The sequence below is a fragment of the Pipistrellus hanaki genome (genome assembly GCF_964339955.1).
Source record: "Pipistrellus hanaki genome assembly, chromosome: 2".
Lineage (NCBI taxonomy): Eukaryota > Metazoa > Chordata > Mammalia > Chiroptera > Vespertilionidae > Pipistrellus > Pipistrellus hanaki.
In genome coordinates, this window is record NC_140504.1 from 178,788,376 (window position 1) to 178,813,084 (window position 24,709).

The 24,709-nt window shown below is 40.7% G+C and overlaps 1 protein-coding gene across 7 annotated transcripts in view; it reads left to right on the top strand.

The window, feature by feature from the left end:
- The window catches only part of KIAA0319L (KIAA0319 like), a 99,020-nt gene that overhangs the window by 59,158 nt on the left and 15,153 nt on the right, over nucleotides 1–24,709 (top strand). For all 7 annotated transcript variants that reach the window (XM_084872001.1, XM_084871998.1, XM_084872002.1 and 4 more), the window contains exons 4-15: nucleotides 1,453–1,699; nucleotides 5,053–5,154; nucleotides 9,075–9,172; nucleotides 9,997–10,084; nucleotides 11,253–11,345; nucleotides 13,085–13,217; nucleotides 16,743–16,971; nucleotides 18,401–18,524; nucleotides 19,329–19,461; nucleotides 21,679–21,827; nucleotides 22,990–23,141; nucleotides 23,505–23,643. In XM_084872001.1, coding sequence (XP_084728127.1) covers nucleotides 1,453–1,699; nucleotides 5,053–5,154; nucleotides 9,075–9,172; nucleotides 9,997–10,084; nucleotides 11,253–11,345; nucleotides 13,085–13,217; nucleotides 16,743–16,971; nucleotides 18,401–18,524; nucleotides 19,329–19,461; nucleotides 21,679–21,827; nucleotides 22,990–23,141; nucleotides 23,505–23,643 — 1,687 coding nt within the window. The remainder of the gene's footprint in view (nucleotides 1–1,452; nucleotides 1,700–5,052; nucleotides 5,155–9,074; nucleotides 9,173–9,996; nucleotides 10,085–11,252; nucleotides 11,346–13,084; nucleotides 13,218–16,742; nucleotides 16,972–18,400; nucleotides 18,525–19,328; nucleotides 19,462–21,678; nucleotides 21,828–22,989; nucleotides 23,142–23,504; nucleotides 23,644–24,709) is intronic.

Genomic DNA, 24,709 nt, shown 5'->3' on the forward strand with positions numbered 1-24,709 from the left:
GTTGCATGAAAATAGCCGAAAATAAAAATAGTACTTACAACTTTTTTTAAAATATGAAATATAAGAAAGCCAAACTAGTAAAAGGTGACAGGAAACAAATCAGTGGCTGCCTGAGCCCAAGGATTGAGGCAGGAGTTTGCTGCAGAGGGGCAAAAATCAACTTTTGGGGCTGATAGAAATGTTCTCTCTTGATTACAGTTACATGGCTGTATACACTTCAAAACTCATTGACCTATACACTTTAAATGTGTGCTGTTAATTTTATGTAAATTATACTTCAATTAAGTTGATTTTTTTTTTTTTAATCCATACCACCATCTTTGTTCAGGCCCTTATCATTTCTCATTTGGATAAACACAGTACTCTCCTAAGTGGTATTCCTGCAGTTTGTCTTCTTCAAACCCATATACTAGGCAGCAGCCTGAATGATCCATTTAAAACAAAGCTGAATTTGTCACTTCCCTGCATACAACCCTTTAATTGTTCACCCTTAATTGGCTCATTAAAGTAGCATATTCTGTCTTCTTTAGTCTGGCCCTTGACTATCTTTTTGGCTCATTTTCCATTATTTCCTGCCTTTTTGTTTATGATTCTCAGTTCCCAATACACACCATGGTAACCTCATTTCTTGTGCCTGTACTCATCTCTGACCTCAGCTTTTTGTCTAGTTTTACCCTTTAAAACGCAACTCAGGACTCTCCCCCTCCAGATAGTATTTACTTATTTATAATTTTTTTTATTGATTTCAGAGAGGAAGGAAGTGGGAGTGAGAGAAAAATCATTGATGAGAAAGAATCATTGATCACCTGCCTCCTGTATATCCCACACGGGATCGAGCCCTCAATCTGGGCATGTGTCCTGACTGGATAATTGATTTGTGACCTCCTGGTTAATAGGTCAATGCTCAACCATTGAGCTACACTGGCTGAGCCAGAGAGCCTTTATTTTAAACATTCTTCTTTACATGTTCCCTTTCAGAGTTAAATTCTCTCAGGTTATGTTTCTTTGCTTCATCATAACTTTTATAAATATATTTACCTTTTTGGTTTACTATATTTTAAGTTCTCTCTTCTCCACTAGATTGTGCACTTTTGACTACGGTTGATTATGTTATATTTATATTTTGGATCCAGATCTGTTTCATATAGGTGCTTAATAAGTATTTTTAGAAAGATTGAGTATAAATGTTAAGTGAGAAAAGAAGATAAAAGTACTGTACATAGTATGATTATTACTATTTTATTTTAAGCAAAACTCTTTCCATAAAAAAAAATACTAGGAAAATTTATATCATTATTTTAACACTTTAGTTCGGGTGGTGAGATTAGTTCCTTTAATATTTTTGACAGTTTTGCATTAAAAACATTTAATGTGCAATTATTTTATGAGATATAACCTTAAAAACAGGCTGTATAACTTTGCCTACTCAACTGAATTTTTGCATTTCTTTAGGTCCACAAGACAGTTACAATGTCCAATCCCCTAACTACAAATCTGACTGGGGAGATTCCTGTTGGGTCAAAGACTGTATCAGCCCAACTTGAGACGTCAGAGAATCTGGGTACTACGTCTAGCACTCAGCAAGTAAAAAACCCTGGGATAACCCAGATTGCTACCCCTCTGCCAGTGACTCCCTCCTCCAGTTATGCCACCCCCACCCCACACTCCTCTTTCCAGAGCACCTCTGCACCGTTTCCAGGTGAGGCTCTTTGCTTCTCTCCATGGAGATAGGATGGGAAAGTAGAATACTTGATCATAATGTTCCCTTTTAGTAAAAAGAAAGGAGGGAAGCATGCCTTTTAATTATGTAGGTTAAAAAAAAAAATAATCCTGTAAGTATCCCTGTAATCATAGGATTGGGGGCTCTGGGTCCTTTTCTCAACAGGCCCCAACCTATGGGAGTTTATGAAGCTCATTTTCTCAGAACCAGATTCCACTGTGCCTGGGACTTAAAGGCATAAAGTTTAATTAAGAATGTTCAAGGAATCAAGCAAGCAGAGGCCACTGGGAAGAAACAGTTGGATCTGTGCACCTATTTGCCTTCTGTACAGCTGAGTATAGGCCAGATATTTATCTCTCTAATTTTGACAGCATCTTTATTTTTTTTAAAGCAACCCATAGGAAAATTTATACTTAGAATATTGCCTGAACAAGTCTGTGTTTCATGAGTGCTGCTCTAAGGTATTAGCAGGAAATTGTTAATCAAGGAAACCAAGTTGATCTTCAACTCCCAAAAAAGTCAAAAGGGTGAAGCAAAGCCAGTAAAAATGATTCTTTGCCAAATTTTAATTTCCAATGGTCTTTTTAAATTGTAAACAATGTAAAATTATGGGTATTAATCCTGTGGCACTTCAGTAACTTTTTTTTTTTTTTAAATATATTTTATTGATATTTTACAGAGAGGAGGAAGGGAGAGAGATAGAGAGCTAGAAGCATCCATGAGAGAGAAAACACCGACCAGCTGCCTCCTGCACACCCCCCACTGGGGATGTGCCCGCAACCAATGCACATGCCCCTGACCGGAATCGAACCCAGGACCTTTCAGTCCACAGACTGACGCTCTACCACTGAGCCAAACCCGTTTCAGTAACTACAGTAACTTTTTTATTCAGACAAAATGCCTGTAATTTTGGTGTAATTGTGAAAGGTTTGGGCTGTATTGCATTTTTGTCCATTATACTTTCTCTGAGTATATAATTTCTTTCTTTCTTTTCTTTTTTTGAGAGTCACTTCAAAGAATTCTTTTTTAAAAAAATATATATTTTATTGATTTTTTGTACAGAGAGGAAGGGAGAGAGAGAGTTAGAAACATCGATGAGAGTCATCGATCAGCTGCCTCCTGCACCCCCCCCCCCCCCCACTGGGGACATGCCCGCAACCAAAGCACATGCCCCTGACCGGAATCGAACCCGGGACCCTTCAGTCCCCAAGCCGACGCTCCATCCACTGAGCCAAACCGATTTTGGCAAGAATTCTTATTTTACTTCCTGGGGTGGCTAAATGGTGAAGTTTCTATAATGGATGGGTTTATTTCTCCCCAATGCAGACAGATAAATTTCAAATTTCATATTTGTCTAGGAAGCTTTCTCATGTCCAGTCTTGAAATGTAGGTGGACTAGCCAATTATTTGATTTAAGCTCTCTAGTTCTAAGGTCCCATACCAAATGAACAATTATTGTCAGAGAAATAAGATTAATTGAATCAGTGTTTCTCAACTACTTCTTGAACTACTTTAGCATTTTTGAAATACCACATCTGAAGTAGATCAGTTTGAACTGAAATGGTCTGGGAAGAAGAGTGGCTTTGAGCTAAAAGCAAAGTACTGTATTTAGAATAAAGAAAACTCACACTCCAGTTGAATTCCCAAAGAGTATACTTCAATACCCTGACTGTATGGCTCAGTTGTTTGACTGTTGTCCCGTGCCCAGAAAGGTCACTAGTTTGATTCCTGTTTGGGGCACATATCCAGGTTGTGGGTCCAACCCAGTTTGGGTGCAACCAATCCATGTTTCTCTCTGACATTGATGTTTCTCTTCCTCTCCCTCATCTTTCCTCTCTCTCTAAAATAAATACATACATACATACATTTTTTTTTTTAAAAAAAGCATAGACTTCAATGGGAACACAAGACAGAAAATGAATATAACTAGTGACAGAATTGGGTAGAAAGCATGAGATGGTATGATTAGAGAATAATGATTCTCTAGTACCAGATTATGAATTTGGCCTTAAACATGGTGGGGTGGGCATCTTGAGTAACATGGTAGGTATTTTAGAAAAACTAATGGTGGTGAGTATTTTAGAAAAACAGAATGGATTAGAGTGGGGAGAGCTAACAGAAGGAAGAATAGAGAAGATTCTTAGAATAATCTAAGTCTATGGTTATAACAGTTGGAATGGAAATAAATTAAGGCTGGCTTTGTGATTGACACATGCTTTTCTTCTAGAAACTTCATATATATATTTTAATTGACTTGAGAGAGAAATATTGATTTGTTGTCCCACTTATTTATACATTCATTGATTGATTCTTGCATGTGCCCTGAACGGGGATCGAACCCATGAGCTTGGAATATCAGGATGATGCTCCAACCAACTGAGCTACCTGACCAGGGCCTTCATATGTGTATTTTATTTAGAAAATTATTTATCAGCATGAAGATGATCCTTGAAACAGGTAAGCTCTGTTTATTGAGCTCTATAAAAACAGAGCTTAAAGGTAGACCACAGTTAAAATACAGTGTAGAAAAATTAGAGAAAAGAAGAAAAGTAGAATAATATGGTGTCATGATAGCAAAGTTTTCATATATAGAAGCAGTCAGCAATATTAGATGCCACAGAAGTGAAGGATGAGGGTGGAGAAACAGCTGTTTGATCTGCCAAGAAGCAGTTTGTTAATGGCCTCAAAAGATCCTGTTCAGTGAAAAGTGGAGGCAGAATCAAATTTCAAGCAATTAGAGTGGATAAATAATGAGGATATAAAGGCAGTAGCTGAATATTGTTTATCAAAGAAATTTGGCCACAAAAGGAAGGATAGAAATGAGATAGTTTGGGTCTAATTTTTTAAAAAATATATCTTTTTTATTGATTTCAGAGAGGAAAGGAGAGGGAGATGAGAGAGAAGCATTGATTGGCTGCCTCCTGCATGCCTCCCACTGGGGACCAAGCCAGTAACCTGGGCATGTGCCCTGACCGGGAATTGAACCCTGACCCCCTGGTTCATAGGTTCATTCTCAATCACTGAGCCACACTGGCTGGGCAAGTCTAATTTCTTTTCTTTTTTAAAAAATATTTTATTGATTTTTTTTTTTTTTTTTTTTTTTTACAGAGAGGAAAGGAGAGGGAGAGATAGAAACATTGATGATAGAGAAACATCAATCAGCTGCCTCTTGCACACCTTCCACTGGGGATGTGCCTGCAACCAGGGTACATGCCCTTGACTGGAATCTAACCTGGTACCCTTCAGTCCATAGGCGGATGTCCTATCCACTGAGCCAAACCGGTTAGGGCGAGTCTAATTTCTTATCTCTTGTATATTTTCTTTGTTTACAGTTATAAAGAAGCTGGTCATATCTGCTGGAGAGAATGTCCAGGTGACCCTGCCTAAGAATTCAGTCCAGTTAAATGCATATGTTCTCCAAGAACCACTTAAAGGTAGTAAAACATCCCCTTAAATTTGGGTAATGTTTTAATTTATAATGAAATGTTTTAATTTATAATTTAAGTTATAATGTTTTAATTTATAATCTACATATCTTAACTCATTTACTCATTGCATCAGTCCAGTGAGAATAGGATATAGCATGCACTTACACAAATATACAGTACATGTGATATGCGAGGCGATATAACGTAATGTTTGAGATCATAGGCTTTAATGTCAAGCCTGGATTCAAATCCCAACTCAGCTGGTTATTAGCTGAATGATTTTAAGCAAGTTATTTAGTTTCTCTAAGTTTCTATTTCTTTCTCAGTAAAATCAGATGATTTCTACATCATTAGGTTACTTTAAGGGCAAAATTACGTATTTTCTGGCGTATAAGACAACCCCCTAATTTTACAGTTAAAACATAGGTTTAGGCCTATATTCGCTGTATCAGACTACCCCCCACTTCAAAGAAAAGACTTACTTTGCCGTCAAGATCTGCAGGTAATTTTTGTGCAATTTTGGTCTTTTGCCCCCGATTTTCGGTTGACTTTTTTTCGTTTCAAAGATCGTCTTATACGCCAGAAAATACGGTAAATGTTATATAAGACATCCACTTCAGCATTTCGCTGATGCTCATTAAAGGTTGTATTATACCAAAAGAAGAAACTGAAGCTTAGGTTGATCTCTTTATTTTGGCCAAACAACTAGAAAATAGCAGGTACAAAACTTACAGAGAAGTTATTCAAGACAACTGCTACTGTAAATTTGTTACTTGAAAAAAAAAACAACAGTCAATACAATATACAAAACTCAAATTTATAAATATACAAATTAAGGGATGATTAATTCATTGTTTAAGAAAACTTTTATAATATGAACATCCCTTTCACCTTTGAAATATACATTAATATACCAGGGTTTGACTTATAAACACATACATATTCTCTTAAGACTGTCTATGACATGAAGTGAACATACTGTGATGGAAAATGATTGCATTGGGTCTATATTATTGTCATTTATAAGGTTAGTCAAGTAGAATATCATACTTGATTCAGAAAGGGGTACTTCCATTTTAGGTGTACACATTTCCAATACAGTATTTCTACTTTCTGGGCCTCATATCAAATAGTACATTTATGCAAAAGGTACTTTTCCAGAACCTAAATGCCCTCCCATTCTGTTCTATATTTCTGTCCTCAAATTGAGTTTTCCTTGTCAATTCATTCTACCTTCCTCTAGAGAAGTTTTTTTTTAAATCCTCACCCAAGGATTTACTTACTGACTTTAGAGAGAAGGGAAAGGAGGGAATGAGGAGAGAGAGAAACATCAATGTGAGAGTGAACATTTATCAGTTGCCTTCCATACATGCCCCAACTGGGGATCAAACCCACAACCTTTCAGTGTACAGGATCATGCTCCAACCAAGTGAGCCACACCAGCCAGGGTAAAGAAGCTTTTTTCTTTCCTCCTCTGGTGCTAAGATGAATGGATTTGATGGTCTTTGAAGGTGGTGGTGAGGAAAGAACTGCCTTGAGCTGCCATTGCTTTTACTCTTTGGTGAAAGATATGCTGGGCTGTATTGTATTTTCTTTTCTAACCTCTGTTTGCATGTACATTTCTGTGGGTTAATATTGCCTTGTATTTCAGTATTCTAAAGCACATCAGTTCAGAAACAGATCCTTTTCAACTCTCCATTCCCCAGGTTCTTCAGCCTTTAATCAGATACATAAAGTAGATGTTTCAAACTTTCAAAGAGTGGGGACATTGAGCGTAGGACCAGCTATGCCTGCTTTTCATCCCTCTTCTGTGGCTGCCCCTGATGCATCTCTAAGGATCCCTCCAGGGTTTGGAGGCACAGTTTTGAAAACCACTGCCCTAAATTATTAAAACTAGCAATCTGTCTAACAGACCTATACTTAGTCATTCCTACCCTTGGATAAATTTTTGGCTGTAAGGCATAATTCATCCTCTGAGTTTTTCTGTCCTAGGATTATTGTCCTTTTTGGAAATTTGTGTTGTTAGCCTCATATATTATAAAACTAGAGGCCGGTGCACAAATTCGTGCATGGGTGAGGCCCCTTGGCCTGGCCTGCAGGATTGGGCCAAAACATCCCCCGAGGGGTCCCAGATTTCAAGAGGGTGAAGGCCAGGTCAAGGGACCCCACCAGTGCATGATCAGGGCTGGGGATGGACTCAGGAGGTTGGTCTGCCAGGAAGGGCTTGTGGGAGAGATCCATAGTGTGTGGGGCCCGTCTTGCTCAGTTCCAATCAGACCCACTCCAGCAGCAAGCTCACCTGCCCCTTGGTGGTAAATGAACATAATAGTGAGCAGTTGAGTTGCCTTAGCATATCATTAGCATATTATGCATTGATTGATTGAATGGCAGGCTGGATGACCAGGCACTTAGAATATTAGGCTTTTATTATATAGGATTGTCAGTTCCCAAACTAGTGTGGGTCTATTTTCTATGTGGAAAAATATGTTCATCTGTGTGGAAGAAATGTCATCTCTTAAACCAATTCTACTTCTACTGCTTCTTCCCTGCTCCTTCTCTAGCCCAGCTTCTCCATGCACATTTGTGTGAGCTCCTGGGCTGAGAACTGGGGCCAAAAGAAAACTAGTATTTTGGAGAGGAAGGTGGAGTGATAGATCTTGTATCTCAGGCTTATAAATAAATATATGGTCTTAAGATGAAGGCTATCTTAGAATTAGGTTCTGTGTGTTAACTTTAACTTTTGAACTTGTGATAGAAGAAAAAGATGAGCATTCTCTGCTAAACATTTGAGAATTCTTATGTTTCTTTTTATTTTTTTACTTTGGGTGTAACTTAAACTCTCCTACCAAATTCCACTCTTTCCTAGCCAGCCATGCATTTTGTTCCCCCATATTTAAGACCACTTTAACTGGGATTGGATTCCATTTAGAAAATTGCATTCTGTCTTTGCCTCACCCAGTCACATAATCTGAGCTACAAATGAGGACCATTTAATGCTTCATTTGATCTTAATTAACTTCAGAGGGGCCTGTTTAAGTGGGCCATCCTCTGCCATCTTCTGCAGTGTTATTTCGCTCAGCTGGAATGAAGAACAGCTCTTTTAACTCACCAGGGTGTGATGACCTCAGTGAGTTGAGCATTGTTCGCATTCTATAAAAAGCTATTTTTGAGCCATGTTATTTAGAAGTTATTGCTCTTCTTTGCTGCAAAAGAAATTTTACAAGAAAATGGCCTTTGTTTCCAATGGTTCATCTATAGTAGCGGGTAGGGCATCCATTTTCTTTGGCATGCCACACCAGGAGGAACCTGGTATTTTGAGGGAGGGTTGGTGATAGACCCTCCCTTCCTCCAACTGATGGACAGATATAAACTCCACCTGCAGCCAGACATTCCTGAGCACTGAACCACCAATCAGCACCTGCCAAATACCCTAGCCCCCGATTCCTAAGTCCCTAGGTCCCTAATCATAGGCCTTACATGAAACCACCAATCAGCGTGTGCTGAGTGCCCTATGCCCCATCCCTTCTCTTCCCTCCCCTAAAAGGTGCTTGTGCCCAGGCCCTTGCTCTCTTCCACTCCTCTTTCTGGAAGCAGCCGGCAGTTACTCTTCTCTCCAATAATGTCCTGGCATCCTGGTCTCCAGCTCCTCTCTATTTCATCTTTCAGTTCGTCCTGAGTAGGATGGGTATGAGGCAGGATTGAGCATTGCTGGGAGAAAGTGGAAGAAACCCTGACTATAGCTGAGTTAGCAGAACATACCATTTCTTTCAACATAGTGGTTGGTTTCCCTATAAGTTTTGGAATGAAATCTTAAAAACTAAGGCCTTGTCAAAATTTAGAAGAGATTTGTTATTGGCAGGCTGTGTGGCTGCCCTCTTTGTGTGTAGGTGTGTGTTTTGATGATTTTTGTAACTGTCCTTCCATAGGAGAAACCTACACCTACGATTGGCAGCTGATTACTCATCCTAAAGACTACAGTGGAGAAATGGAAGGGAAACATTCCCAGATCCTCAAACTATCCAAGGTGAATTCATATCCTGTCATTTGCAGGACCGGTTAGAGGTGTTGACCATTTAAAACAGTTTATAATATAGAGTTTTCTGTATGTCGGAAATAATGTTTCAGAAGTGAATCCTTAAAAAATCTTGACTGGCTGACATCCAGTATTTGTTAGTATGTGATTCTCAAATTTTCATTTATGATGAAAAGACTGTGGATAAGCATAGTGGTGATGGCTTTTGAATGCAAATATATGCTCAACTGCTTTTATCTCCAAATCCCAGGCCTTGGACAATAACTGGTACATAATTGGTTCTCAATAAATGTTTGTTGAATTGGATGAACTGTTTAAAACTATTATTTTGTGTGGTTAAGGATTGGGAGGAAATGAGAGATATAGGATTAATTGATGTTAGGACAGTGGGATTTTGGGTGATTATTTTTTCTTTTATATATGTTTATACAGTTAGCGAAAGTCAGTAGGGAAAAATAGATATTTGGGAGCTATTTGGTATTTTTACAAAATGTTTTTCTTTGCAGAGATAATTGTTTTAATTTCATAACGCTGAGAAGTAGGATGGTAGAGCCCTTAATGTTTTTCTTAAAAGAAAATGGGAGTACAGAGATATTGAAATCCCTTCTGTTGTTCCAGAGTCAGCTAGTAATAAAATTCACATTAAAAGCCATGGTTTTTTAATTTATAATTCATTGTTTCATCTCTTTGGTTAGTTTACTTTCTCCATTTTGAAAACAGTGCAAGAATCACCAGGGGAAGTTCACATATGTGTGATTTTAAGTGTAATCGTTCCTCTTTATGGTTGAATATAAGATTTTCTGTCCTTTTTGCAGCTCACTCAAGGCCTGTACGAATTCAGAGTGATTGTAGATGGTCAGAATTCCCATGGGGAAGGCAGTGTGAACGTGACGGTAAAGCCAGGTATGTTTCTCAGCCCTAACTGTGCCTCCATTGCTCCCTCTGAGGCCCCCAAGGAGGGAGATTTGATTTTAGGGGTTTTTAATTTTCATTCTTTTTTTTTTTTTTTTTAATACATTTATTGGGCAATTCCTAATTCAATGTAGAAAAAGGTATAGAGTGGCAAAGTATATTCTTTAGTTCTAGTTGGAGCACTTTGCTGACCTACAGTGCAGTATGGCACTGAGCGATAGCCTGTCTGCCTGAGAACTACTTCTCCAGTGGATCATGCTGAGTGGGGACCATGTGTGGTAATTAAGATACAAGAAAGCCAGGAGCCTAGGAGAACCAGCCAAGTGGCTGGCCCTTTCTGATCTCTTTCCAGAAATGTGGGTCTTTGCACACAGACTTCCTCACAGAGCCCCTGCCGTTCCTCCTTCACATTGAACACCAAATTCCATTATTTTTTTTTAAGTGATCGGTAGATTACAGTGTGATAGCAAGGTATCTTGTTTTGCATTTTCAGAGATATTTGGGGGAAATTGGCAAGTGGCCCATACATTGGCACAAATTCTTATTCTGTCTTTGTTAGCAATAGATTTTCTTTTAATTCCTTAATTTTGTAGCCAAAGTAATATTTTCTCTTTCTTAAAAATGTGTTTAGCATAAATCCATTTGATCATTTTTCAATGAAAAGGCCACCGGGCTCGCAGTCATTGAGGTGGACTAGAGTGAGTGATTTGTGACCTTTCCAACACTAGGCCTAATCACCTCCCACATAGTCAGTTCCCAGGTGGTTGAGAAATTACTCATCTTTTTGCCACAGTTGTGGCAAGGGATAGTTTGCTTTCCAACGCCTTTATTGCACACATTTTATTTGTTGTCCACCTCTGGTCAGCTGACCTGAAAACAGTCAACTTCTACTTTAGTACTTTTCACAAACTAGATAGCACATGAGCATTGAAAGCATGCACAGGGTGTGGTCTTAAGAATAGTCAGGTTTGCAAGAGGCTTAAACACTCCTACATGTCTCATGTTAGAATGCCAACCTGGTCATGTGACTTTCACGTTTGACGATGCTTCAGACACAGATTAGGTAATGGAAACATTTATAATCCACCCAGAGGTGGCCTGCTCTTCTTATAATTTACAAAACCCCTCTTTTAATTTCTTCTGGGTCATTTTCTTGCAGAGCCCCGTAAAAATCAGCCTCCTGTTGCCATTGTGTCACCACAGTTCCAGGAGATTTCTCTGCCAACCACTTCTACAGTCATTGATGGCAGCCGTGAGTACTTACTGGGCACGATGTTTTAGAACAGCATTCATGGGTATTCTGGTTAAAGATTTGGACCAGCCTTCTGTTTAGGCTTCTTGACCACATTATGGGAAGACCAACCATCAGAAGCAACTGATTAGGAAGTAAAAACCAGACAGACCCTATTTAAAACCCCCATGTGGCTTGTTTGAAGTAACATTTACCATTCTGAGATGGTAAGAAAGTGGGATTATGCATGCATTAGCATTATTTTAGTTGGAACTTGCTGGTTTTCAAATTTTTTTAGATGGAGTTGCCATTCTCAGTTATGGAAATAAAGCTCTTTCCTATCATGGCAAGATGAGTAACTGAGAGTCTTAACTGAGTAGCTCTCATCCAGCCATCACTGCCTAACAAGATTGTCAGCCTTCTCCTGGGGAGGCCTCGCAGAATGTGCTCCACAACCCTGCTTGGCTCACTAACTTTGTCCCTTCACAGGACAGGAGAGCATCTGGGTCTTTGCCACTGATCCTGGCTATGTGTGTGTAGAAAGTTTCGGGCCTATCATCTCACCTATATTTGCTTGGCTTCTCTTGAGACCCGTTAAGGCCCTGTTACCCTGACTATCTTGGCAGAGTTGTTGGCAGAGGTAGCCAAAATATCAGATTCCTTTAGCAGAAGAATCTCTAGCAGTGTTAGACATTTCATGTAAATAGTTCTGACAAGAGGAGGCTAGATGAATAGCAGGCTAAGAGGTAAAAGATAGGACAGGAAGAGGTACTTATGAGAGTGGTAGAAAAGGTCCATAAGTACCATTTCATTTTATATTTGAATAAGTCAAAGTTAAATAAATATATAAAGGTACAGGGCAAATATCATCCCTGTCTCCCAACTATCCAGTTTTTCTGCAGACAAGCAATGGTATTATTTTATGTATCTTTCCAAAGATATCTTATGCATAGATAAGAAGATACATATACATTTTTATGATAAAACAGTATGTATAATGCCTGTTTTTATATGTTGAATAATTTTTCTAAATCAATATATGAAATACTTTATTCTTTTTTCCTTTTAATGATTACATAGACTTCCATTATATGGATGTACAATTTCATTGTTTGAATAAATCTTGTTTTCAGTCAATCTCTATTGATGACCATTTAGATTATTTTTGATCTTTCACTATTATAAATAATGTTACTATGAATAATCTTGTAAGTATGATGATGAACTTACATATGTAAGGATATCTGTAGGATAAATTCCTAGAAGAAGAATTGCAGGGACAAAAGTAAATTTGGCCAAATTGCTCTTTGCAGTGGTATCAATTTATGCTCCCACCATGACTTAAGAAAGTTCTTTCTCCACACCTTTACCCATTTATGTGTCATGAAGCTTTGATCTTTACCAATCTGATAGGTTTAAAAATGCTATCTCAAGTGAAATTTAAATTTGCATTTTTTTAAGTGAGGTTGAGTATCTTTTCATGCATTTAAGAATTTTTTATTTTCCTTTTTTTATGCAGTAACTTTTTAACCTGAGTTGCCTGTGGTGGAGTCCTTGGAAAACTATGCAGTGGAATAGTCAGAGAGAGGCAGAATGACCCAATATTCGTAGGGAAGAAATAATCTGGAGAGATAGCCTCTAATTTCATGAAGTTTCCCCAGACTCAAATCTCTATAGGTAGTTGCCCTCATTTGTGTAAACTGAATAAGTGCTGAGACCAGGCGCTCTCATATTGTAACCAATGTTTCTTTATGATCAAGAAAGCACTGATGATGATAAAATCGTCAGGTACCATTGGGAAGAACTAAAGGGACCTCTGAGAGAAGAGAAGATTTCTGAAGATACGGCCATATTAAAACTAAGTAAGCTCGTCCCTGGGAACTACACTTTCAGGTAAATTCAGGATCCTTCAAGTTTACCATTGGCCTTTATTTTCCTTATGGGTTCTGCATTCTTACAGGAGTAACTCTGACAGACACCACTTTAATTGTAGAGTGGCTGAAAATATAGCCTGTGGTTCCAGTGGTTCTTTGAGCCCTACAGTAAGTGTGGTCACAACACAAATAACTTTTTTTTTTTAATATATATATTATTGATTTTTTACAGAGAGGAATTGAGAGGGATAGAGAGTTAGAAACATCGATGAGAGAGAAATATCAATCAGCTGCCTCCTGCACACCCCCCAGTGGGGATATGCCAACAACCAAGTTACATGCCCTTGACCGGAATCGAACCTGGGACCCTTCAGTCCACAGGCCAACACTATCCACTGAGCCAAACTGGTTTTGGCCACAAATAACTATTTAGGGGAAAAGCCCTTGCATAATAGATTAGGATCCACTACAGTTAGTCCTTTTCGAAGTCTTACCTGGCAGTTCTCCAGACATCTTTAGGATTTCTGACATTAAGTGAAAGGACTCATCTTTCTTTGCCTTTTCTCAGGAATAATCTATCATGAACCTACTACCATCTTATCTTTTCCCTATGAGAAATGCTTCTTTAACTTAATATCTCAAAACCTTTACTTTTAAAAAAAATATTTTTTTATTGATTTCAGAGGAAGGGCTAGGGAGATAGAAACATCATTGATGTGAGAGGATCATTGATTGACTGCCTCCTTCAAGCCCTACACTGGGGATGAAACCTGCAACCTGAGCATGTGCCCTGACCGGGAATTGAACTGTGACCTCCTGGTTAATAGGTCAATATATTTGACACATGGCTTATTTGAATATGAATTGTAGGATCTTTCTCTATTAAGGCTTTTTGGAGAATTTTATTTAAAGAGAATTCCTTTTGGGAACTAGTGTAAACATTCTAGAATATGATTAATTAGAGTGTGAGGCTGACTCTAGAGTAATCCTTCTTACATTTGCATAATTCCTTGTTACAAAGTACTGTATCATCCAAATACCATATGTACATGATACTGTTCTCATTTTATATCTTAGAAAAATGAGGCTCAGTGTATTTAATAAACTGCACTGAATTGCAGATTTTCTAACCCCATGTCAGGGCTCATTCTACTCTGTTTCTTGACTTGACCCATATGTATTTTGTTTGCTTCCCAGAATGTTCTTCTCAGTCTGTTAGAGTTCTGCCTATCCTTAGGGGCCTACAGTTTTCTTTGAGGCTCTCTTAGATCCCTCCAGACAGGAGAGAAGGTTGCACTCGGTGCTCTTATGTGATGCCTACCACAGTGCACCAGCTTATTCTTGGGTGTTTGTGTTCCCCACCAGATATGATATTAATCAGTTTTAGACACTACCAGAGACACAGTGATGGATGTCGTAGCACCACACCTACCATATAAATACATATGCAGGTTCTGACTTAGCAGCACTGTCACTGACTCAAGACTTCGGGAGAAGGAAAGGTAGCTGCCATTTACCAAGGCTGAAGCCTTTTCATTGGCTTAAAATGGAAAAGTGAATTGATTTTTCTTAGATTTCTAACATAGGAATTTTAACATTTATGGAATTTTACCAGGGCTAGGTTGATGTTTTAAAAAATAACTACTGGTTTTTAAACATTTACTATGTGTTTAGTTCTGTTCTGAGCTCTTTGCAAGCAGAAAGCCATTAAAACCTTACAAAAATATTATAATTACTTTATCTTATAGATTAGGAAATTTAGGTACCAAGAGGTTAAGTAACTTGCCCAAGATCACAGAAGCAGTCTGAGCTTTTAACCAAGGTTAAAAGCAGCATTTCAGATGGATAGGGTATTAGGGATCTATTCTTTTTTTCCAAGCCTCAATCTATGGAATGACGGGGTTGAGTTTGATTAGCATTTAGGTCCAATCTGATTCCACTCATTTTTCCTCTACCCAGTTTTTACATGGCACTATCTTTTCCCCAGCCCTGCGGTCAGCTGCTGTTTGTTTCCGGCATTCTGGTGTATAAGCCAGGGACCGAGGTGAAAGTCGGTAATGGCAGCTTCCATTTTGCCACCTATCTATAACTTGCTTTTATTCTGAAATAGGAGATAAATAGTATATGTAAACAAACAAACAAACAAACAAACAAAAAACCCTGAAAACAACAGGCAAACTGGAAAATAAAGAAAACTTCTGTGGATTTTTCTTCTGATGTGTGATTTGCATATCTATGCATCTGATGTTTTTGTGCTCTTTTTCTCAAGGCTGTAATACCAAAAATCCTCTCCATAAGAAAAGGTGAGGCTGTGGGAAAACCCCACAGATGCCTGGCTCTGTCTGTGGCTGGTGGTGAGATTTAGACATGTCTTTTTTTATGCTTTTTATCTTTCTGTCAGCAAAATGGAAGGAGCCCAAACCTCCTTGCTTGCTTATGCTCACATTTTGAGGTGGCAAGAGCAGCTTTAGGCTGTTCACCTGGACAGCATCATTTAGGTAACTGCCCTGTTCTTATAAATGAACATTATTTTTCTCTTTCAAATCCTGTTTCACACTGGCACAAACTGTGAGACTGTTGCATGGGAGAATTCATTTCCATCTTTGGCTCCTGCCTTACCGCAGCCAGCCCTATTAGTCCATCCCAGAGGCTGTCTGCTGAAACGGAGGGTGGGGAGAAAAGCCTGTTGCAGTCAGAGCACTAGTTAATGTAGCGTCTCTGTACCCCATAGGAATAGGGACCAGGGAGACTCTCTCAAGACTTGGTTTTGCCGAAACTGGTTTGGCTCAGTGGATAGAGCATTGGCCTGCGGACTGAAAGGTCCCAGGTTCGATTCCCGTCAAGGGCATGTACCTTGGTTGCGGGCACATCCCCGGTGGGGGATGTGCAGAAGGCAGTTCATGAATGTTTCTTTCTCATCGATGTTTCTAACTAACTATTCCTCTCCCTTCCTCTCTGTAAAAAATCAATAAAATATATTAAAAAAAAAAAAAAAAAAAGACTAGGCGTGGGAGCCAGAGAACTAACTGGGCTTGCATTTTGGCTCACAATGGGGTGCTGGGCAGGTTACTTAGCCTCTCTAAGCCACTTGTAGATAGAGATTGCTGATTGCTGTGAGGGCTAGATCAGACCATGCTTGTACCAGTCCCAGCTTACAGGTACATGCAGGCAGCAGAGCAAACAACGCTGAATATATAATAACATGGTTATTGGGCTCAAGTCCTAACTCCACTACTTTCTAGTTACTTGACCTCTCTCTGCCTTAGACCCTCATATGTGTAAGGAGTAAAATGAAGATAGGACTTTATAGAGCTGTTGTTCATTGAGTTCTAGACCACTTGGAACAGGGCCTGGTACACAGGGACCCCTCAGTCAGTGTTAGCTTCTAGTATTACTCTACCCCTCTAAGAGGAATGGTAAGAATTGGTTACTAATTAGTAACCCTTCCACTCGGGTATTTCTTATTCTTGATTTTCAGTCCTCTTGTGTTTCTTCTTCTTTACTGAAACCATCCCTGATTGCACTCCTCTCTCTGCCCTGGCAGCTTGACTGTAGTAGACTCTGATGGAGCTACCAACTCGACCACTGCAAACCTGACAGTGAACAAAGCTGTGGATTACCCCCCTGTGGCCAACGCAGGCCCCAACCAAGTGATCACCCTGCCCCAAAACTCCATCACGCTCTTTGGGAACCAGAGCACTGATGACCACGGCATCACCAGCTATGAGTGGTCACTCAGCCCCAGCAGCAAAGGGAAAGTGGTGGAGATGCAGGTAGGAGGGAAGAGTTTGTCTTTTCTTGCCCAGGTGAATTAGAGTTACTGGACTGGCTCACCCACCCACGGCTTGTTTTTGCTGTATTTGAATTACCAAAGTCAGATTTGGGCATAGAATATTTGAGGTTTTTTAAATCCACAAAGTTTAAGGAGCCTTTAATTAACATACTATCAAAAACCTGTGTCTTAAATGTTTCATATCAGAAGAAAAGACTGGATGAGAAATGGTAGTTGCTCTTAGATGATTCCAGAGAGTCAGACTACTTAGAAAGTGCAGGGGTGTGAACCTTACAGATTGGGGTAGATTGCCCAACTAGTTGGTGAGCCCTTCTCTGCAGATATTTAGTAAGAGACTGGATCTGTCACCACACAGGTGACATAAGTAAGTAAAGAAAACTGGATGGGGCTGTGGTGAACCAGAGAACCTAAGCCCTGACTAAAGGGGCCAGCTGCTCCTCAGGCCCAGCTGGTTGTGGCCAGATGGAAGTATGGTCTCATTATTATCAGGAAATATAGACCTTTATATGAAAGTTTACAACTTTTAAGACACATAGGCCAAACAAACTGTCTGCAAGAGGCTGTCAGGTTTGCCCTAAGTTATATGTAATGTTCCTGTGACACTCAGGAGTCTGTTTCTAGATTTGAGGCATGACTTAAAGCTCATGTTTCACTGGGTTTAGTTTAAGTATTGTGTTGGGTTTCTCTGCTGCTGAGAATCTGCACAAATCTGTAAGGGGACAGCATAGTGTGACAGCATCCGGAATTGCTGCCATGTTTTACTGAGCACTTCATTAGGATCACTGTGTAACCTTCATAGGAAGAACACTTTTAATTAATTATTTATTAATGAATTTTATTGATTTTTTTTACAGAGAGGAAGGAAGAGAGACAGAGTCAGAAATATAGATGAGAGAGAAACATCAATCAGCTGCCTCCTGCACACCCCCCACTAGGGATGTGTTCGCAACCAAGATACATGCCCTTGACCAGAATCGAACCCAGGACCCTTGAGTCCGCAGGCTGATGCTCTATCCACTGAGCCAAACCAGTTTCTGCAAGGAAGAACACTTTTAAAAAATTGTGTTGTTATATATTCATGGTCTTCTTTCTGCCTTTGGTCTTAGAGGCTGATCTTGGTTGGTTATCTTTGTACATTTCCCTGTACTCCCCTCCCTTGTGAGAGCTCTGATTTTATTTGAAACTGCTTCTGTATCAGAGAGGGTTGTTCCCTTTAGGGGGGAAGCTTTTTAACAAGATGTCCCACAGCGTCTGATCCAGCATTCACTAATTTTGCTGAACTCTAGGAAGTAGTAGTCTAATATCAAATAGGTTTAGAAAACTGGGTCTCTTAGACCTAAGCAGGACTTAGCGTATGATGTTGTGGCTCTGGGAGGCTGCTTTTCCATGGTCTGTATTTCTATATCCAGGGTGTTAGAACGCCAATCCTGCAGCTCTCTGCTATGCAAGAAGGAGACTACACTTACCAGCTAACAGTGACTGACACAATAGGACAGCAGGCCACCGCTCAAGTGACTGTTATTGTGCAGCCTGGTAAGTCCAGCCTTTGAGGTGCAGGCTCTTCTCTTGGCTGGTCCCTTTAACCTTGGGGAGAAGAGGGTTTGTGTTCTGAGCAGTAGGAGGCACCAATCCACTGAGCCCCTGGCAGCTTCTATTGTCTTCATAACTTCTGTTGTCCATTCCCCTAGCCCTGTGGTTAGCAAACTGCGGCTTGTGAGCCACATATGGCTCTTTGGCTCCTTGAATGTGGCTCTTCCACAAAATACCACGGCCTGGGCAAGTCTATTTTGAAGAAGTGGCGTTAGAAGAAGTTTAAGTTTAAAATATTTGGCTCTCAAAAGGAATTTCAATCATTGTACTGTTGATATTTGGCTCTGTTGACAAAAGAGTTTGCCGACCACTGCCCTAGCCTCAGCTTATCCCTTGCCCTGGGCTAATGTGCCTTCAAGTATACATAAAAGGTAGAGTCTCTGCCATCCCAAATCCTGTCATGTGTCTTTTAAGGACCAGCTTCAAGCCTACTTCCTTAGGAAAGCTCTGTCATATCACTCATACCCTCTCCTTTGAACTCCTAGAGCATTTTATTTCCCATTTAGCATGGCATTGTAACTTCATTAAGTTCTGCCATGTTCTTTCAGAAGTGTTCTGTGTTTCAGTCTTCTATTCTGCATTGTGAGTTTCCTGATCACACCCCAGTACAGAGCTGTCCCACAGTGTCTGACCATCTCTGGGCAGAGAAGCAGAGACCTCATGGCTTCCAGAATATGTGCCCCGATTGGATCCTCTCCTTGCCCAGCTTACTGCCCGCTTCTGATCTGTGTGCCTCTTGTCTTCTAGAAAACAACAAGCCGCCACAGGCAGATGCAGGCCCAGATAAAGAGCTGACCCTTCCCATGGATAGCACAACCTTGGATGGTAGCAAAAGCTCAGATGATCAGAAAATTATCTCGTATCTCTGGGAAAAAACACAGTGAGTATTGGCACAAAGCCTTACTTATGCAAAGGCTCCAGACATTTGCAGAGCAAGGTTTTACTTATTTTTTTAGTGTACTTGCTGTGCCCTGATTGGGTGGCTCAATTGGTTGTAGCATCATCCCATACACCAAAAGATTGCAGGTTTGATCCCCAGTTGGGAATGTATAGAAGGTAACTGGTCTATGTTTCTCTCCCCCACCCTTATTCTTCCTCCCTCTCTTCTTCAGTCTCTAAAAAAATCAATAGAAATAAACAAATTTAAAAATCAGTTAAAATATTCTTAGGCAAGTATTACAAAAAAAATTTAAGTGCTTACTTGCTCTTGTTGGCTTATTCAAGAGGGCCGTGACTGAGAAAGAAAGGTTTGCAATGCTAAACTTCAATGCTAAGAAAATGATATGTTAATTTTTGTAAGAAATAAAGAATGCTTACCATCAGCTAGTCCCCAGGTAGTATTTTGCAGTCCTGGTGCTTTTACAGGTGTAATCCATCTGCTGAAATGCATAGTTTAATTACACTTGAGAGGCAAGATAGAAGGGGTAATGGAGCAGAAAAATACTGTTGCTCACAATTAACTGGGTAAGGCTGGCAGGGGGATGGGACAGAGCAGCTATCAAGGAGAATTGAAAATTCATCTACAAAATGAAAGCATTGCTCTATTACTGTATCCTTGAAGACCACACTTACCAAATACATTAGCCAGAGGCAAAAGGCAGTGACCAAATAATACTAATTAAAATGGAATCACCCGCCAAAACCGGTTTGGCTCAGTGCATAGAGCGTTGGCCTGTGGACTCAAGGGTCCCGGGTTCGATTCCGGTCAAGGGCATGTACCTTGGTTGCGGGCACATCCCCGGTAGGGGGTGTGCAAGAGGTGGCTGATCGATGTTTCTCTCTCATCGATGTTTCTGACTTTCTATCCCTCTCCCTTCTTCTCTGTAAAAAATCAAAAAAAAAATAAAATATATATATATATATATAAATGGAATCACCTAATTGAACCATTCCTAGCTCTGTTTCTTTCAGCTCCTTTAAACCATACAACTGGAACTCAAAAGTAGTGAAAGAATTTCAAGGAAGAGTTAAAAGTTAAAAAGGAGCTAAATTTCTCTGTTTCCACAGGTAGCAATCATAGAATAGACTGGGTGTTTTGTTTTTTTTGGTCAGGGTCATTAGAGGTGGATGGGAAAGGGCTGTAAATTGGACTACAGAAACTACTATTGGTGAGTTGGATTGTAGAAATTATTTTTCTCAGCTCTTGTTTCTATCTTTTGGAGAACCTATTCTTTCTTCTTCAGCCCCATGTGTTTTAATTTTAAGTATTGAAGATACTAGTGATGAATCTTTTGGTTGAGTTTTATTAGCGTTTACAGCAGAAATAATGCTTATTAGCAAGCTTCATTGGGGAGAATCTGTTTCAGGAGGGGCTACTAGGACCAGAGGTCTTAAGTTTAAATAGCAAAACAAAACAGGAAAGTCTACAGATTTCTCTGGTTGTCCTGTAGTTCTAAGGAAAGCTCGGGGGCATTTTGACTCTTGAGCAGAGGAGTGTGTGTGCAGCATTGTGCCTGGGTGTCAGCACACAGCTCCCTCGCCTGCTGCCGGCTGCCGAGTGAGGCCCCGGGGAGGAGGGAGGAAGCCCGGGGTGCCGGTCCCCTGTGGTCCCTGTCTGGGAGCTGGCGGGAGCTTTGCTTCCAGAGCCACTAGGAAGAGGAAGGTTTTGCCCTGAGAATTCCTCTGCAGCTTTGGCCCATTTCCTTTCTCTGACTTTTCAGAAAGAGTGAGTTGGCATATGATTAAGAAATGTGTTTTGCTTCTTTGCTGGCAAGAGCTGGACCAACCACTGGGCCAGAAATACTTTTCAGAAACATCTCTATGAAATCATCCGTTAGATCAGAGACCTGCTTAGAACACTTTCTTCCTTTTACAAGCTGGAACAGCAAAGAGTTTGAATGTTCTAGAAGCTCATATAAAGGATAAGGCTAGATCTGTTTGAACACTGGTGAATGGAATTTTCTGATCAGCAGGTAGCCTGTATTGTGGGGCCAAACAACACTCTGTCCAAATGGAATATTTTAAAATTTGTCCTCTCAAGGTCTGGGAAACAAGTTCATGTCTCATCTGAGGCAGTAATTGTCTGCACCTGCTGAGTCAGGGACAGGAGAGCAGCAAACAGGTACATCGCCAGCCTCTGGTTTCTCTCTTTGTCCAGGGGACCTGATGGGGTGCAGCTCGAGAAGGCTAACAGCAGTGTCGCCACTGTGACTGGGCTGCAAGCGGGAACCTACGTGTTCACCTTGACTGTCAAAGATGAGAGGAACCTGCAGAGCCAGAGCTCTGTGAACGTCATTGTCAAAGAAGGTACCTTCTTGCCCCGGTGGCTGCAGCCTCAGGGTTAATAACTGAGGGTTCCTCAGCTCTTGTTTGGCTGCAGAAATCGATTTAGAGACAGGGTGTGGGGAAGAAAACTGGGGTAAGGGCAGCTGATACTTGGTTTTCTAAAACAATCTTCATTGAGAGAGATTGTAAGGTGATTTTTCATTTCTTGCATTCCCTTCTCTCCCTTTCTCCTTTCCTTCGTTCTCTATTGAATAGGGAAATAATTTTTTTTGTTTTGTTTGCATTTTTATTTTGCCTCTGTGCTGCTAAGACCTGGGGTTTCTGTGACTCTTCCACTAGCTACAGTGACACCTGCTGTCAGACTTCAGAATGACTGTCCTGCACTAGCTTTCTGTGCTTTTCCTGGGAACCTGCAGGCTGAAGCCAATGTGAGACAAGAGTTGATTGGCCTTGCTCTGGTTTGCAGGCTCATGATCAGCAATGGCCTCAAGAGAGGGCTCCAAGCTGACAGTAGGAAAAACCATCAGATATTATCCATATTACCCATATTTTAAAGAGAACTTGTGGTATCAGCTGGATGAAACTTAAACTCCAAGGCTTTAATCCAACTTGAGCTTTTGTTTCCAATTATCATATACCTCCAAAGGACAGAAATGGGTTCCCTTCGGAGAGGCTGCTGTGGGAATAGAGGAGGAAACTACACTTATCCCCTCTGCTGTAAGGGTCAGAGAGTATTTCTCTCTCTATGGGACTGGAGCCTTAGGGCCTGAGGCACTGGTGGCTTTAAATCTACACTTATAGCCCTGGTCGGTTTGCTCGGGGGTTAGTGTCAGCCTGTAGACTTGAAGGGGCATGGGTTCAATTCCTGCCAAGAGCACACACCTCAGTTGCAGGCTCAATCCCTGGCTCCGGTCAGGATGTGTGTGGGAGGCAACCAACCGGTATGTCTCTCACATCGATGTTTCTCTCTCTGTCTCTGTCCCTCCCTTTTACTCTAAAAGTCACTGGAAAAAATATCCTTGGATGAGGATTAACAAAAAAATAAAAAGTCGATGCTGTTAGTTGCTTGTATGGATAGACTCTGAAAACAGTTCTCCATTTAATTCCCCATAAACATCATGAAGAAGCACTTCCTTTCCCCCCCTAGAATATTATATGATTTCAATGATTTCTCTTTGCTTAGAAACGAACAAACCACCTATAGCTAAGATAACTGGGAATGTAGTGATAACCCTGCCCACGGACACAGCCGAGCTGGATGGCTCCAAGTCCTCAGATGACAAAGGAATCGTCAGCTACCTCTGGACTCGGGATGAGGGGAGCCCAGCCGCAGGGGTAAGTGTGCCAGGAGCTGGAGAGCAACACATGTTCCCCGGGGGTGAGATGGGGAGAGGGGGCTGAGCCAGATGGTCTACTGCTTTAACCAAGTGGTTTCTTATATCAGACCTGGAGTGCTCTCTGAAATCCAGGGAGGTTAAATGACTTGCCTAGGGTCAGTCACTCTGCAAGCTAGTGTGGCACAGGATGCGTTTCTCTTCCCTAACCCGAGCAGCCACGGGCTGCAGTGCTGTTCCAGAGCAGAAGCTGCTGGAGGTAAACAGTCCAGCTCAGAGGGCTCGTGGTCACAGAGCAGCAACTGAGTCCATGGAAGGAGTTTGTGTTGTTTTGCAAACATAACCATGTTATTCAACCCCACAGGTGGTGTTAAATCACTCTGATCACCACCCTATCCTCTTTCTTTCCAACCTGGTCGAGGGAACCTACATATTTCATCTGAAAGTGACTGATGCGAAGGGTGAGAGTAACACAGACCAGACCACTGTGGAGGTGAAACCTGGTGAGTTCGTTTAGTGATGAGACTGAGTGGAATTGCTGAATAAGCCAAGCAGGGCCTCCTTCCTGAGACACCTTCTCCCCAGCATGGACAGAGCCAGATTTTTTTTAAAATCTAGAAACCCCAAGCTGAAAAATCCTTAGAGTCTGTCTTTTCCAACATTACCTCTCCTACCCACACAGGAATATGGACCTCCTCCTCCTCATCTCAGATGGAGAAACAGAAACTCAGAGTGGTTGTGTCAGAGCCGGGCCTTTGTGCCCAAGTCCAGCACTTCCTGCTGTACATGTGACTGATGGGAGAGGGTACCCTGGGGATCTGAGCACAGGAATAACTTGAGTCATGATGTCTCATCAGCACCCAAATGCAGAAAACATTTATTTTTATAAGTTGAGCCTCAGGCTTTTTCTGACAATCCAGGGAAGGTAAAGTAACTGGTGTCCTTTATTTTTCAGGTTTGCAGAAATAAAATTTCCTTCTTAAATAGAACCATGTTTTTATTTTGCTTTGAGGCTAATTTGGTTTTAGAGAGGAAGTGAGTGTGAAGTGGGGTAGAGCTTGATAAATTTCCGAGCATCTGATGAGAAGGGATTAACTTTAAACCCGCTCTTTATTATCTAGGCCAAAACTGTGTATCGGTATCTGAGATGGAAAGGATCTTGGCAGATCTTCCAGTCCTTGTCCCATCTCTCTGAAGGACAGCACCCAAGTTCACTATAAAGTCTCTTCTGTGGCCCTAGCTGGTTTGACTCAGTGGATAGAGTATTGGCCTGGAGATTCTGGTTGGGGGCACATATCTTGGTTGTAGTCTCCTCCCTGTCAGGGCGCACGCAGGAGGCAACCGATCAATGTGTTTCTCTCACATTGATGTTTCTCTCGGTCTTTCCCTCTCTGCTCCAATCTCTCTAAAAGATCAATGGAAAAATATCCTCATCACATTGTCCATTAATTATGTAAATTATACATCAGGACAGGCAAATGTTGCATTCAAGTGTGTGAATAAAGTATTCTGAATAATCACTGAACTTCCAAGTGTAGCACAGTCCGTCTTTAGGACATAATCAAAAGT